Raw genomic sequence first — 14233 nt, 5'->3', positions numbered from 1 at the left:
TGTCAGCCTTGGAAATTTCATTCCAGCTCCCTTCACCTGACTGTGAAACAGGAGTCTCAGGACAACTGGAGCTCTTTCAGTTGCTCGTTTTTTCACAGAACATGACTCATGAGGCAGAGTCAGCTTTAGGTAGGTGCTGGACCTTTAAAATATTTCTGGAACAGAAAAAGGTCTCTGAGAAGCTGGAGTACCTTCTTATCATGTGTCTTCTGGCTTCCTGTGACAGAGGTGGCATGTACAGTGCAAAGGAAATGGGTGCTTGCAATAGCTGCAAAGGGGCAATGAGCTCATTAATTTGTTTAGCACACTAAGAAATAAGGAAGGATTCAGCATACATTTACAGTTGCTGTCTGGGAAAACGAGACCGACCCAGCCCATGCAGACACATGACAGAGCAATATAGAGATGATTTAGAAACCTCAAACTGTAGAAGATCCATGGAATTTGGAAAATATGCTACAGTTTTGAGGAAAATTGATTTGCTGTTATTAAATGAAAAAGCAAACAGAAATGCTTAGGGTTTGGGTTTTGTTGTGGGGTTCTGTTTTGTGGGGTTTTTTTTTAACTGAAACTGAGGGAGGTCCAACCTGCATTTCAAGGGATATTTGTGTTTGTCCCTCAGGCCCTAGACATATGCTGATGGAAGGAAATCACAGTGAGAGAAAACAAGTGTTATTACAGAAATTTCCAGGACACTTGTGTCTGGAAAATGGTTAATTCCTGCTAGTTCTGCACAGGCAGGAAAGAACCTGAGCAACAAGGGATGTCTTTGCTCTACATGTAGAAAGCAACAAACGCAGCTACTTTAAGACTGCTGGTAGCTCTGTGATTAATGATCCTTTCATGCCCTTACAATTTATTTGTGTATTTAAATTAGTGTCAGTAACTGAAGCTCCTGTGTGCCCAACATTATTAAAACAGTTGTTCATAAAAATTAAATATCATCCTTTTGTTTCCAGGCTTTGCTGAATTCCCTGGATGTGGCCTAAATGTGACCATTAAACCCAACCATTACTGCATGCCACCAGCTTAAAAACCCCACAACTTAGCTGTAAAATCAGGTCTTGCTTAGAAACTCTCCTGTTTGGATGCAGCTGAGACCTCTCACTGAAGTCTCTGATTCTACATACGACCACAAATGGCTCCTGTCACTGTTGGGGTTGATCTACCTTTATAAAACTGGCTGGTAACTGGGGAACTTCGGGCAGTCCATCGCAAGCTGTTCTGCTCCTAGCTCAGGGCAAGAACCTCTGCAGAAGTGTCCAGGAAGCTAATGCAGATGGTAGCAACTGTAAATGCCTGACTTTAATCTGCTGCAATTTTACTCAGACACCTGAAGATGCCTTGAAGCTCAAATTGTTCATGTGGATCTTAACTCCTGGTGGAGATGAGGCATGTATGGGGAAAAAGAGCATCTCAATCTGGGTATGGGCAGGAATAGCTGAGCTGGAAGCAAAATCCCCAGGACACCTACGAACCCAGAGAAGCCTTCCAAGAAAACTCAAGAACAGGGTTTTTTTCTGTTCCAAAAAGAAAAGACTCTTTGGATAACTGCCCTGTTCCTTTCTTAAACATCACGGCTGGGCTATTTCCTGACCATTTTGGTGTTTCTGCTTTCAGTCAGCAGTACACAGTCTGGGTGGCACAGACCAGGGTGAAGACAGCCTCACTGCGACAAGAAAAGCCAAAGGTCACGCTGTATTTTCCTTCTAGCCTTTAAAATGACACCTGCATACACAGAAGTCAAAATTAATTTCCACATAAATTCCTGCATCCTATCAGGAGTCAACTGTGCAGCATTTAACTTTGTTTCAGCTATCAGTCATGAGGTTTTATCTTGGTATACATTCCTCTGCTGTCACACAGCCACTGGGTAGAAGAACGGGTCATTTAACTTTAAGCAATTTGGATAAAACTGAGAACTTCAAAGAATTAACATTACATTAGTTTACTCCAAGTACCTGTGCTAAAAATGCTTTTAGAGATGTGTTAGGTAATAATTATGGCATTGTTATAACCAGTGACGCTTTCTGAAAGGCTCAGATGAGCAATCAGCACCTTTGAAATGTGTTTGAAAAGACCTCTCTGCCTGCAGACATGGGGACAGGCATACTGGAAGGCTTCTCAGAGAAATGGCCACTGAAAAGCTCCTGTCATTCAGATCTCAGCTCACAGCACGAAATTCCAAGCATCACTGAGGGCAAAAATGGCACATTTCAGTCACTTCTCCTCCCGGGTTCTCCCATGGATGTAATCCAACCTACAGCACACACTGACATGCTCCAGGGGCGTTTTTCAAAGCAGGCCCTGGCAGAACCAGTTCAAGCCCATGTGACTGGGATTTTGTCTCAAGGCAGACAAAACATGGGACCGATTAAATGAAGAGTGGAATCTGATTTTATCTGCACCTTACCCTGAGAGGATTTTCATTAAGGTAAGGAGGTTCTCCTTCCACCATTTCTATTGCCATGATCCCAAGCGACCAGATGTCCACTTTGGGGCCGTATGCTTTTCTTGTCACCACTTCTGGTGCCATCCAGTAAGGAGTCCCAACCATTGTGCTCCGTTTACTCTGCTCAGGGGTGATCTGAGCACAGAAGCCAAAATCAGCTGAAGAGAAAAACAAGCATTGTTAAAGCCAGGTTGAATTATGAAACCAAGCAAAAGAAATCACCGCTATATGCCTGAGAATGTGTTGCTGAATCTAGCTGGAGAAGCAGCCATGCTGTTTAGTCAGTGCTGTAGCCAAGGAAATACTGCATTGGCTACTTAAAAACACCCTCCAGTTTCATGCAGTGGGTTTTACTCACCTGAAACTTTAGAGTGTAACTCTCTCCCCTTTGGAAGGGACGTACACAAACCAAAGCCACTCCTGACACCTTTTTCCTTTCTAGACCTCTCTGCACACTCTAATTGTGCTCTTAGCTTGCAGCAGTGGTCAGTGCACTACCACAGGCATTGTTTCTGGGTAACTGACAGTCAGTGAAAAGCAGCCCCACGCTACACCCTGGGAGTGCTGTGCCTCACCAGCAATACCTACTCAATTTGACAGATCCGTCCATTCCAAGAAGAATATTGTCGCTTTTGATGTCTCTGTGAATCACTTGGTTTGAATGAAGGAAATCCAGTGCTTGCAGGCACTGATAGATAAAAAAGAAACATGAGGGTAAAAATTAATGACCTGATTTCATCACCCAAGAAAGGAAATGGCTCTAAAAGAGTCAATTTCTAGATGAATTGTGAGTAATAGCAGAGTACTGTGTGTCAAGAGAAACAACTCACTGCTTCAACACTATTAGAGTACCAACTTTCTAAATGAAGGCATATTAGCTTTTGAAAGAGAAATGCCAAATAACTGTTACAGCTAGGCTCTGAAAGCACAGACTTCTAGAATGACTGCTGCTGCAGTGGCCATGCTCTCCATCCATACAGCAAACTATTGCTTGCCAAAAAAGAAAAAACGTCCTTTCCTTTGGTATGAAGTGGATCACTTCTGGGCAGAAGGTTGCATGACCACGATTTTATTGTTAAGCTCTACAGAAGAATGGGAAATAGCACGTTAGTCATTTTTCAGAAGCCTTCACTGCTTTGGGTGGAATGCTATCCTTTAAAGCTGAGGACTGTGATAAACTAACTTCTGTTTTTCTTTGCTGTTATTTAAAAATTCTGTGTTTGCTTTTACAGACAAGGAATGCAAACAGACATGCCCAGGGCAAATGCTTAAGGAGGCAAAGTTGAGAATAGTAAAATTGGAAAGAAAAATAAGAGAGAGAGTAAAGGTACCTAAAATATGGTAACAGGGTAGAGTGAGTGCAGAGATACCGGCAGGCAGTTCATTTAAGACACACTTTCTTCTACATATTATAAAAACAACACAGAAACAAAGCTCTGATGTGAAGCCACTCACATTCCTACCGCCTGCAGGGAAGCACCACCCTGCCCAAGGAATCGGAAGCACGCGCAGGGTCCTTACCTCCCTGCAGACAGCTGCTATCTGGCCCTCATCCATGCACGTCTCTGTAACAACATCGGTTAAAGAGCCTCCAGCCAAGTACTCCATCACCACCCAGAGCTCATCACCGACTAGGTAGCTGAAAGAAGCAAGCACTGGCGTTGAGATGAATGTGTGCAGCTAAACTGCCTTATGAAACAAGACTACAGCTGATTTTTGTTCTCCTGTAATTTTAAATGAAGACACAGTAAAATGAACAGACATTCCTTGTAGGCTCTACAGTGCTCAGGATCCATGCACTCTGAAGGAGAAAGGCATGTAAGTGAAAAATTAGATGTCTTAGATGGCAAGCAAGTGAAAAATGCAGTTTATTAATGGCAAAGATAAATCCAGGAGATATCACATCATCTGCTTAATCATCTTAACACACAAATTCCATGATTAACTCCAGGAACAAGGCAACACAACATTCATAGCTGTTTGCAGTAGGAGGGTGTGTACCACTGAGGACAGAAATTGGTCAACAGTTTGGAAAACCTTACATAAAATACATTCAGAAACAGGAAAAACAATTTAAAACCGGGCAAATTACATGGTTCTGGAAACAAAAACTTACTCTTCCTGGCATCCACAGCAATGGAAAATAGTGGGAACAGCCCAAGGGAAATAATTTTTATGATGATTTATCAGCACTTACCATAAAACACAGAAAATGTGATCAACTTAAAAAAATACCCAAACACAAAACAAACAACAAAGCAACACAGAGGCAGTGACCTTACAGGCTGGTTAGTAAGATACAGCTGAGCCAGGTTTTTGAAAACAGTCTTCAAATGATACATACCAGAAACAATTAATGCAGACAGAATGCAATCTCCTCCCATACATTGTATGGGAGTAGATAAATAACAGAGGACAATTTTCTGCCAGTGACCAAAGGTTGCTTTAAAAATAAATAAATAAATAAGTAATCAATCTTTGGCTTGCAGTATGTAAATGTGATACTACCAAAACTACTCACCTGTCTAAATAGTTAACAATATTGGGGTTCTTATTTTCCCTCATGACCAGGATTTCATTAATAATTAGTTCCTTTTTGGGCTGTTGTTGGAGATTCATTTGCTTTATGGCCACCTAAAAAGACATTGAAAACCATGGTAGCAAAGTAGTCCATTGTACACGAGATCAGAATGAACATGGGGCAAGTGTTCTTGGAATGATGTAGCAGAGCTGTGCCAAACTGTTCTGTCATTATACAGAAGAGCTCTGTAACTTCCAACACCCTATTTCCCTGCTAGCTTGAGTGCTCGTTACAGGACACTTGGCCATATACATTTTGCCTTGTATAATGTGCAAGAATGGTCTTTAAACTACCAACCACAAGTCTTTAACAACACTCTCTGGGCCTACAGTTCTCTCAAATGTCCTTAGTTTATCACCACTACTGTTCATGCACATTTTGCAAGTAGCTTATTGGGTTTGTGTGGCCAGGTTTTGGTAGTGGGGGCTGCAAGGTGGCTGCTGTGAAAGCTGCTAGAAGCCTCCCCCACATTCAACAGAGCCAGTACCAGCCAGCTCCAAGACAGACCCACTGCTGGCTGTGGCTGAGCCCATCAGTGATAGTGGCAGTGCCTCTGGGATAGCAACATTAAGGCGGGGGGGGGGGAGAAAATACTGCTGCACAACAGCAGCCAGGAGGGAGGAGTGAGAATGTGAGAGGAACAACTCTGCAGGCACCAAGGTCAGTGCATGAGGGGAGGAGGTGCTCCAGGTGCCAGAGCAGAGATTCCCCTGCAGAAGACCATAGTGAGACAGGCTGTCCTCCTGCAGTCCATGAAGGGTGATGGTAGAGCAGAGAACCACCTGCAGCCCACAGAGGACCCCATGCCAGAGCAGGGGGATGCCCCAGAGGAGGCTGTTACCCCATGGGAAGCCCACACTGGATCAGGGACTGTCAGCATCAACACTGCTTTCTTTCAAGATTTGTTTCTCACCGCCAGTCCCCACTTCACGGCAACCAGCTCACAGGCTGTAATGGGCTGTAATGGGCTGTCCTGGACACTGGACCTAAGTGCAGCTGTATTGCTCAGGAGAGAGCTTCACTGGATACACGCCTTCTCATTTGTCACTGTGCATGTCAACCAGTGTCAGTATGACTAAACCACAAAATTACATCCTAAACATCCTTAATTAAGCCTTGCCTTATGCTTTGAAGATGAAACGCACGATGGAGAAAATGCTAAGCAGTATTACTGTCTGAACCTGTGATTAAGATAAACTGGGACTGAATGACAGCAGCCTCTCAGTTAGTTGACACATTAATATATTTGGTAATTAACAGGAGTGAGTGTCCTGCTCTGAAAGATACTGCTTCCCTCCTTGCATTCTTTCTGGGTCTTAATAAGAACAAAGTCTGCCTGAAATGAAGCATCGTAATGAAGCCATGTATTCCTTCCAGCAACAGGAGAATCTGTGACCACCCCATGGCTTCTCTCCAGGCCTGTCACTAAAACAGATCTTTACATTTTACAATTTGTATTGCTAACTGATCTATGGTTGGGTCCACAGCCAGATTTTATGCTGTACATGTATACAGCTCAATTGTATATATGGACCAACACTCTGCAATAGCACAACTTCATGCCCACTGGGGAACTGAAATACAACAATTTCTAAAGCAATACATTTACACTGGCAATAAAAATTACATAGCTCTTATCAGGCCCCAAAAGCTTTCTGGGATTTCTGTACACATTTCCTTCTATCAAGTACCCATTCAGGGATAGTGTAATGTGGTACCAGGCTGGGCTGTGGGGAGCACTGACCTGTTCTGAAGACAGAGTAAGTAAAAACACACTCCTCTTACAATTGGCCTTAAAAGCTCCGGGTGAAGCAGCAGCCCAAGCACAGAGAGCACCAAGGCTCCTACTGACTCCAGGGGGGCAGGACCTTCCCCCAGGAATTCACAGGCATCTTTTCAGGCATTAATCAACACCTCAGCATTAAGTGTTCAGTTACTGAGGCACAGAACCACATCACCCTTAAAGGGCTTTCACTGAAAAGCTGCAGAGAGCAGATGATGCATTTTCCCAGCTGACACTGGTCCGTGCCCAGGAGGAACAGCCTTTGCAGCAAAGATCTACCGGCAACCCAAACCTCCCACCTGCAGTTTGCACCAGAGGGAAAAGAACTGAATGCCTGCAAAATCTGATGGACCATCCACACTTACCTCTTGTCCTGTAGCAATGTCGATTGCTGTATAAACAGTTCCTGATGCCCTAGAAATGAAACCAGATGCTGTTTAGTTGCAATGAGTGAAGCCCAGCAGATCTCTGCTGCTGTAGTGTTTGTAAATCCCCTTTGTTCATCCACTCCTTCAGCCAGCAGCCCACCAGCCCTCTGCCATGCAGGGTATCCAAGTTAAAAATCTATGTCTAACATGACAAATAAGGGCTGGTGCAAATCTCAATTGTACATACTGAATTATTTTAGTGCAAAACTTACTGGGGATGGTCTACAAAAACTGTGAAACAATATATTTAATTATTTTTCCATTTTCTTTTTTGCTTTGTTGTGTTTTTTCACTTTGTGTGCGTGTGAATGTAACATACAGTCTGAGCATGCCTTCTCAGATCTCTTATCTGAATCTATCTGCAAAATTCAGGCAGCACCATGCAGTCATTCTGAGAGGCCTGAAGACTTGTGACAGCTGAGGACAGGATCTAGACAGAGCTTTCTCCAGCATGCAAAGAAACAATTCTTTAGCCATCCTGCAAGGTCGCAGCTAGAGCAGATTAAGGCATATATTGTTTCACACACAAATGGAGAACTACTCAAAACACAGGATCCTTAAGACAGCTTCTTTGTGTGTCAAGAGCCATCAGCAGCTGCTTCTGTTAGGTGCATCAGACACCTGAAGGACTCTTCATGGCGTCTATGTCTTGCCTCTGTGGCAGACATCAGTTGTGTTGTAGAGCCATGAGAAACAATCGGCGTGTTCGCCTGCAGACTAGACAGCGTGGGGTTTGTTTGCCATCTGCCACTCGTTAAAAGAGGTTCTTCCCCTGTAATGATGTTAAGGGCTGGAAAGGCCACAATCAGAAGAAATCCCTTTGGGTTTATCAGCAACTGTGGGCTTGTAAACCCTAATGGGGCTTCATCCTGCGCTAAACCACAGGTTTACACTGTCATCGTTTAAGAAGTCCATGTCTGCACAGGCAGTGAGGCCAGGGAGAGCCAGGGCAGGAACCCTGAGCAGTGGGAACACGAGGGTCCCACTGGCTGAAAATGCCCCAAATCAGTTTATTCATTTACACACGATCCCTCAGCTTGTTTGTTTACCTGCAGGCTGAAATATTTCGAAAGCATTTTAATTCAACAGGCACCATAGACTGTGTGTCTGTGTTGAGAACAATGCTCTCATTGGGCATGCTATGTATTCTTTTAATATAAATGCAAATGCATTTTCCCGTGACTAATTGTCGAGATTAATCCAATTTGTTTTCATAAAAAGCCAACACCATTTATTCAGACTTGCTAACACTGTGATGTACCTCCTGAGCAAAGTCCTGTCAGGGTTTATTTAAAACCAGCTATTTAAATTAGGATGCTTTTGGTATGCTCCAGGCCATCTGTGAGGAGTTTAGATAAAGGTGAGTAATTTAAGTAAAGCTGTGAATTAATTGCAAGGGCTCTGTGATTCTGCATTACCAACTTTTACTTCTAAGCAACTCCAATTCTGATCTGTATCTAACTTTTAAACGCTTCTGTAATATCTTGGTTTTAATGCAGTTAGGCAAGTACCAGGCCCACAATTAGATCTGTGTCACCGTGATGCAGTGCAGTACAAGTCAAAAAAACCAACCTGAACCCAGGCTGCTCATGGCTCCATACTAATTTTTCTTTCTAGTAAGAGCTTGAGCAAACACAGCTTCTTTATCAAGCACTAGTGAACTAAGCTTCCTCCGGTGTCAGCAGCATCTCCAGTCCTCAGTGGGAGATAGATGACAAACCAGAGACTCAGCGCTGATGCTGACCTGCTCTTCAGCACAGGGCTGCTGACAACTGTTCACAGCAATGTGGCCATAAAACCACTGCACTGTTTATTAACTTACCAGCTGTATGAAGCCATGAAGTGCTACAAGCCGGTCAAGGTGCTTTTCTTTACATAACAAGTCACCCTCTACCTGCAGTTCTCTTGCTGCCTTGCAGCGCTCTCATTAGCAGCTACTAAAAAACCTACTCACTCCCAACACTACAGTGCCTTTGGCTTAACTGTACCCAACTCATCGCAAAGGCGGGCAGCTCGGGAACTGGCACCTGCATCAACTAAGCACAGCAGCACCATGTGAGGCAGTGCATCTCAGCCCAGCCCTGTTGCAGACAGACACGCTAACCCCAGCCATGCAGCAGTCCAGTCCCCTCCTGACCACTCTGATTACCTTTGTGATGATTTTTATGTCTTTAGGATCTTTTCCCCATCACTGTAAATTGGCTCATTACAGGCATGAGCTGGTTATGGCAGCACACCTCCCAAGAAGGGCATGCGATCTTCAGGCTGCACTAAAAGCTGGAGGAAATAAATTATTTTGGGCCAGGTATTTGCCACTTGTCTTTCCCCCAGTTGTTAAGGAACCTTTGTACAAGCTCACTCCTAGGACTGTCAAAAGAAAAGATTACAAGGGTGACAGTCATTTTGTCACAGTGACAGCAATAGCCTGCTTCATACACATGTTAATTCTGACTCTCACTTCTTCAGTTATCTTTTGAGAGACTGGCCCGGCTCTAAGTGTCCCCTGGGATTTTACAAATGACAGTAAGCCCAAAATATTTGGGAAGAAAGCAAGCTGGAATCTGAGAAAAGGTTTTTATACAGTGAGTGGAGCCAAAACACCTTCCTACAAGTGTCCTACCAAACAAGATTTATCTATCTACAAACCCTGCCAGAGGAAGAGCATGAGTGTCTCGCTTTCTGCAGTATCTATCAGTTCTAGGTCAGCAATGTGCTCCTTAGAGTTCAAACCTCAAGGCAGAAAACTATCTCCCCATGTCAGCAAACAGCTTCTGTCACACGCTGACAGCACAGGACCCTGGTGTTACACAAATGCCACGAGCCACCCTGGAATTAAAATGCAGCCAAGGAAACTTTAACTGAGCAGGGAGCCTGTCCATATTTAAAATGCAAGTCATTTATTTTTTATGTGATTTCTTATCTTCTTGCCTTCTCAACATAGGATTGATTAGAAATATTTTCTATTTACAGTAAGCAAAGTTGTGTTTCTAAAGGGAATAGCTTGGTTGTTTACTTTCAGTGAACTCCTGAAACCTGCAGGATCCACAAGCAGTTTACCATCAGGCAGATGATGTCTTGATTGTTATTAAATTTTTGTTTTTTAATGTCTCTGCTAGAAAACAGAGTTCATTATTTCATCTCTGGATTCCATTTCTAAACTATGTCATTACAATCCCGATCACAGAATATTTTTAAAATAAAAATATTTGAAATAAATATTATTAGAAACTGTTATCTGACAACTACCAGCTGATATGTTGCTCTTTTAGGCAATAAACGTTTTCCTCCTTTCTTTAGTGGGGCTGTATAATTTTGAGACATACAGAATTGATTTCTCCTAAGAAAATAAGCAAACAGGTGCCCCACACTTGAGGGATAGCAGATATTCCAGGTCCTGCTCCTTGCTGCAAACAAGACATTGCCAACACCAAGCTGGGTTTGATGCTGCCTTCTGACCACAGTTGGAAATTCCGAACCCAGCATCTGAACAGGTTTGGAGCTCACCCGACTTCACGCTTGATATTATTCCACCTGCAAAATACCTGGCCCGTGTTTCTGTGTGTTACTGTCACTGGACTTACCCTTGGCCAATTTTTTCAAACCGAGTGTATTTCTTCTTAGGATCTCCCACACTCACAATGCTCCCTGAAAGACAGAAGATTAAAGATGCTCAGTTAAAGATGGAGACCTTCCAGCTGATCAGAAGCACAGCCCTGCTGAGCGGGGTTGGAAGCCGTTTGTCAGTTGGGTAACTAACTCAGGCAGCTCTGCAGCACAGTGGTCCTCCACAAAGACTCACTTTCTACAGTCCTTTGGAGAGTTACCTGGACAGGAAACTAAGAACATGGAGAAACATTCACATGAGACAGATAACCAGAAAAGAACAAGCAAGTGTTTGTTGTCTATAAACACTAATGAGAGCTGGAACAACAAAGCCTTTATTTTCTGTGGAATAAATACTCTGTGATTCAACAGAATGTTTAATACTTCCGAGGACTAAATGCACCTTGGGTTCTGGAATCAATTTTTATGAACAGGTGCCATCAGAACAGGAAGAATAATGCAGTGTTTCCAGGAGGGGATCTTCTCAACCTTTCAGCAGTTTGCCAAAGGAAAGCCTTTATGTTTTTGAAGGACAGCATCTCCTGTTACAGACTATAATTACAGGGCTTTAAGAACTATGACCCTCATAATTTATTACCAGGCTAAGTTCTGAAGATGACCTTGCTTATGCCATTTGAGGAACCCTGCTGCTTGTCTTCAGCCTGACTCAGATAGGTAACTAGCACTTGTCTCGCACTCTCCACACATCTTCAGAAACAAGCACAGCCGTGATGGCTGTACCAAGCCCAGCAATACTCCTCAGGCACTAGCACTACACAGACATCTGCGCAATGAGAGGCTGCTAATTTCCTGAGCGCGAGCGGGAAGCAGACGGGGTGCTGCCGCCTCCCGGCAGCTCTGCTCTGCAGCAGCGGGACGGGACAGCTGGGCCAGCCTGGCCGGCACCTAGCCTGGGACAGTCCGGGTCCACCAGCTGGCGTGGAGCTGACGTGCCACTGGAAGTTAAAATTAACACACGTGCTGCTTGCCGGCTCCTTGCCCACTCCGAGGTGCAGGCAGGCTCAACAGGGAGGAAAGAAAGAAGTAATTGGGATGCTGTGTTTGCATTGAATGAGAGTGCCAAAATCTGATGAGCTCAAACGATTCTGAAGGAATATATTGGTTTTTCTGGTCCAGTAGTTTCCCAGATAAAATACAAACAATGAAGTCTAAGGTGATGGCTCAGTGCAACTAAAGAATTAAATTGGAATGTACATCACTGAAATACTTTAAGAAGATTAGTTGAGCAGGAAGACATCCCATGTTTCACAGCAACCTGGCAACATTCCTGTATCACAAACACAAGTTGTCTGTTCACCTGTGCATCCAAAACAAAACTAGCTGATGCACCTCTCTTCCTGGCTGAGGCCATTTCTCTGCGGCAGAGGGTTGCAGCATCCAAATGGGCATCTGACTGTGTGCCTAGCCGGGAATCTTGCCTGCCAACACGGCAAGAAGACGGGGCATCAACACCATCTGGTACATTCCCTGCTGAAACTGTTTTGCTGGCCTCGACAAGATCTCTAATGCGAGCTGCAGGAGAAGAGGTTTCCTTTGCCCTGCAGCACTTGTTCCCTCGCCCAGCACTACAGGAACATCAGGCAGTGCCTAACCCAAACTTGGCTGTAACCCTGTGCTGGACAACAGGAAAACCACTGCATGGTCAGTGTCTGGCTACGAGCTACCTTCAGCTTGTTAGTGGAACTGTGCATCTATGGGAACAGAGATCAAGAGTTCGTGTTAGGGAAGAAGAAAGAAAAGCACTGCAGAACAAGTATTTGGAAAAAGAATTTTCCAAGTTTGCTACTGATTTTGCAGTTCAGATTTCTGGAGTTTTTCCCTCAAAATCCGAGTAGCTGCTTTCACAGGTTAGTTATTTGTGCCTGGTTTCCTGTGCTTAAGCCAATGCACATCAAATATCACAGCGCTAAAATCAACAAAGGTACTGGTACACAGCTCCAGTTCAGAGAAGCACTCCCAACTCTGGACAAAAGATAAACACATCAGCTATTTTGAGGTCTTTAAGCACTTTCCTTTATCAAGTCCTAAATTAAGTGGATAAGAAAGCAGAACTGGGCCACTTCTGTTTCATAATTACAGCGGAACACATTCATGATTTCATTACAGACAGACTTTTGTTTGATCTTATCTCAATATTCAGGCTTTACTCCCTAGTAAAACTTGTAATGAAAGTACCTCTAAAAAAACCTCAAGTTATTTCCAGCAGAAAAGAATTACGAAAGCAATTTAAGATAAAAGAAGGCAGGGGACATCTTCCTAAAAGTAGCATAAAATCAGCTGGGGGGAGAAGGTGAAGTCATACAAGTGGAAGCAAAACATAGCGGAAAAAACCCAATCACCACACACACTTAAATATAATTAGCCCAGGACTGTAACAAAAAGCATCACCCCTGTTGTCAGTGAAAAGCACAAAAAGGTCTTCATCGTCCACACCACATCGTGCCTGAGGCAGACCTTTAGACCTTGCTCACTTGGTATCCAATTCTTAAGAAATAAAAAGCATGAAAGCACACAGCATCTCAAAGATATAACCCACAGTAACTCAAGGGCTCGGTCCTAATCAGGCATACCCAGAAGCCTGAATAAACCGTACACATATGTACACTGGGTACCTGCAGATCTCATGGTCAAAGCCTCCCCCAAACATTTAGCCTCTGCTGAAGAAGCTGTAATTCCTTGCTTTCTAAGCTAACATGCTTCGTGTCCTCAGCTAAAGCTACTGACCTTATCCCTTGTGTACTCCCTAGCAGCACGGAGATTCAGTTCCCTGTAGTCCTGTCAACCTGCTAAGGGTGCAGAAAACTCAACACAAGCAGCTGAAATCTCACAGCTGAGGAAGGCTCGAGCCCCCGCAGTCACACCAGCCATCAGCAGAAGGGTGGGTATGACAGAAAGGTTGGTATAGCACAAGAACAAACATTGATGACCAGTGTGAAGAATCCAGAGTCAGACTGCACCCCTTTACAAGCAGTTGCCCCCAGTAAAGACAAAAACGTTACTGGCTTTGAGCTCAAACACAAGAAGGTGCAGATAAATCTACCTTTTGTCCTAACAGTTAATGGCAGACACGGAACAAACTGGACTATGCTATGAACCTAACAATTTATTGTCTGAGAACATAGCCCTGGCAGCTATTATGTGCAAGGAGCAGATTAAATTGGTTGTACTACAGAATCACAAAGGCCTTGACATGTTTTCCTAGAGTATGATCTGCACAGGGGTTTGGGGCCAACAGTTACGATTCTAATAGTATTAACTGGCTGGGAATTAGCTATGACAAAGTGCCACGTATCTGAGGAATACACAGTGCATGCGCTGGAGGCTGGCTCCTGAGAAATGCTTGCAGTGCTGTTTTACCTGATCAT

The 14233-nt window shown here is 43.8% G+C and overlaps 1 protein-coding gene across 1 annotated transcript in view; it reads right to left on the bottom strand.

Moving 5' to 3' along the window:
* PAK3 (p21 (RAC1) activated kinase 3) overlaps positions 1-14233 on the bottom strand; it is a gene marked incomplete at its 5' end in the record, with an annotated part of 35261 nt that overhangs the window by 3572 nt on the left and 17456 nt on the right. Inside the window, 6 exons of the mRNA XM_084269052.1 lie at positions 2414-2610; positions 3041-3140; positions 3974-4091; positions 4974-5086; positions 7182-7230; positions 10826-10889. Of these exons, the coding sequence (XP_084125178.1) occupies positions 2414-2610; positions 3041-3140; positions 3974-4091; positions 4974-5086; positions 7182-7230; positions 10826-10889 (641 nt within the window). The remainder of the gene's footprint in view (positions 1-2413; positions 2611-3040; positions 3141-3973; positions 4092-4973; positions 5087-7181; positions 7231-10825; positions 10890-14233) is intronic.

Source organism: Gallinula chloropus, assembly GCF_964237585.1.
Source record: "Gallinula chloropus genome assembly, chromosome: 11".
Lineage (NCBI taxonomy): Eukaryota > Metazoa > Chordata > Aves > Gruiformes > Rallidae > Gallinula > Gallinula chloropus.
Note: the sequence above shows the minus strand (reverse complement) of the source record. Positions and strands in the feature narration are given on the sequence as shown.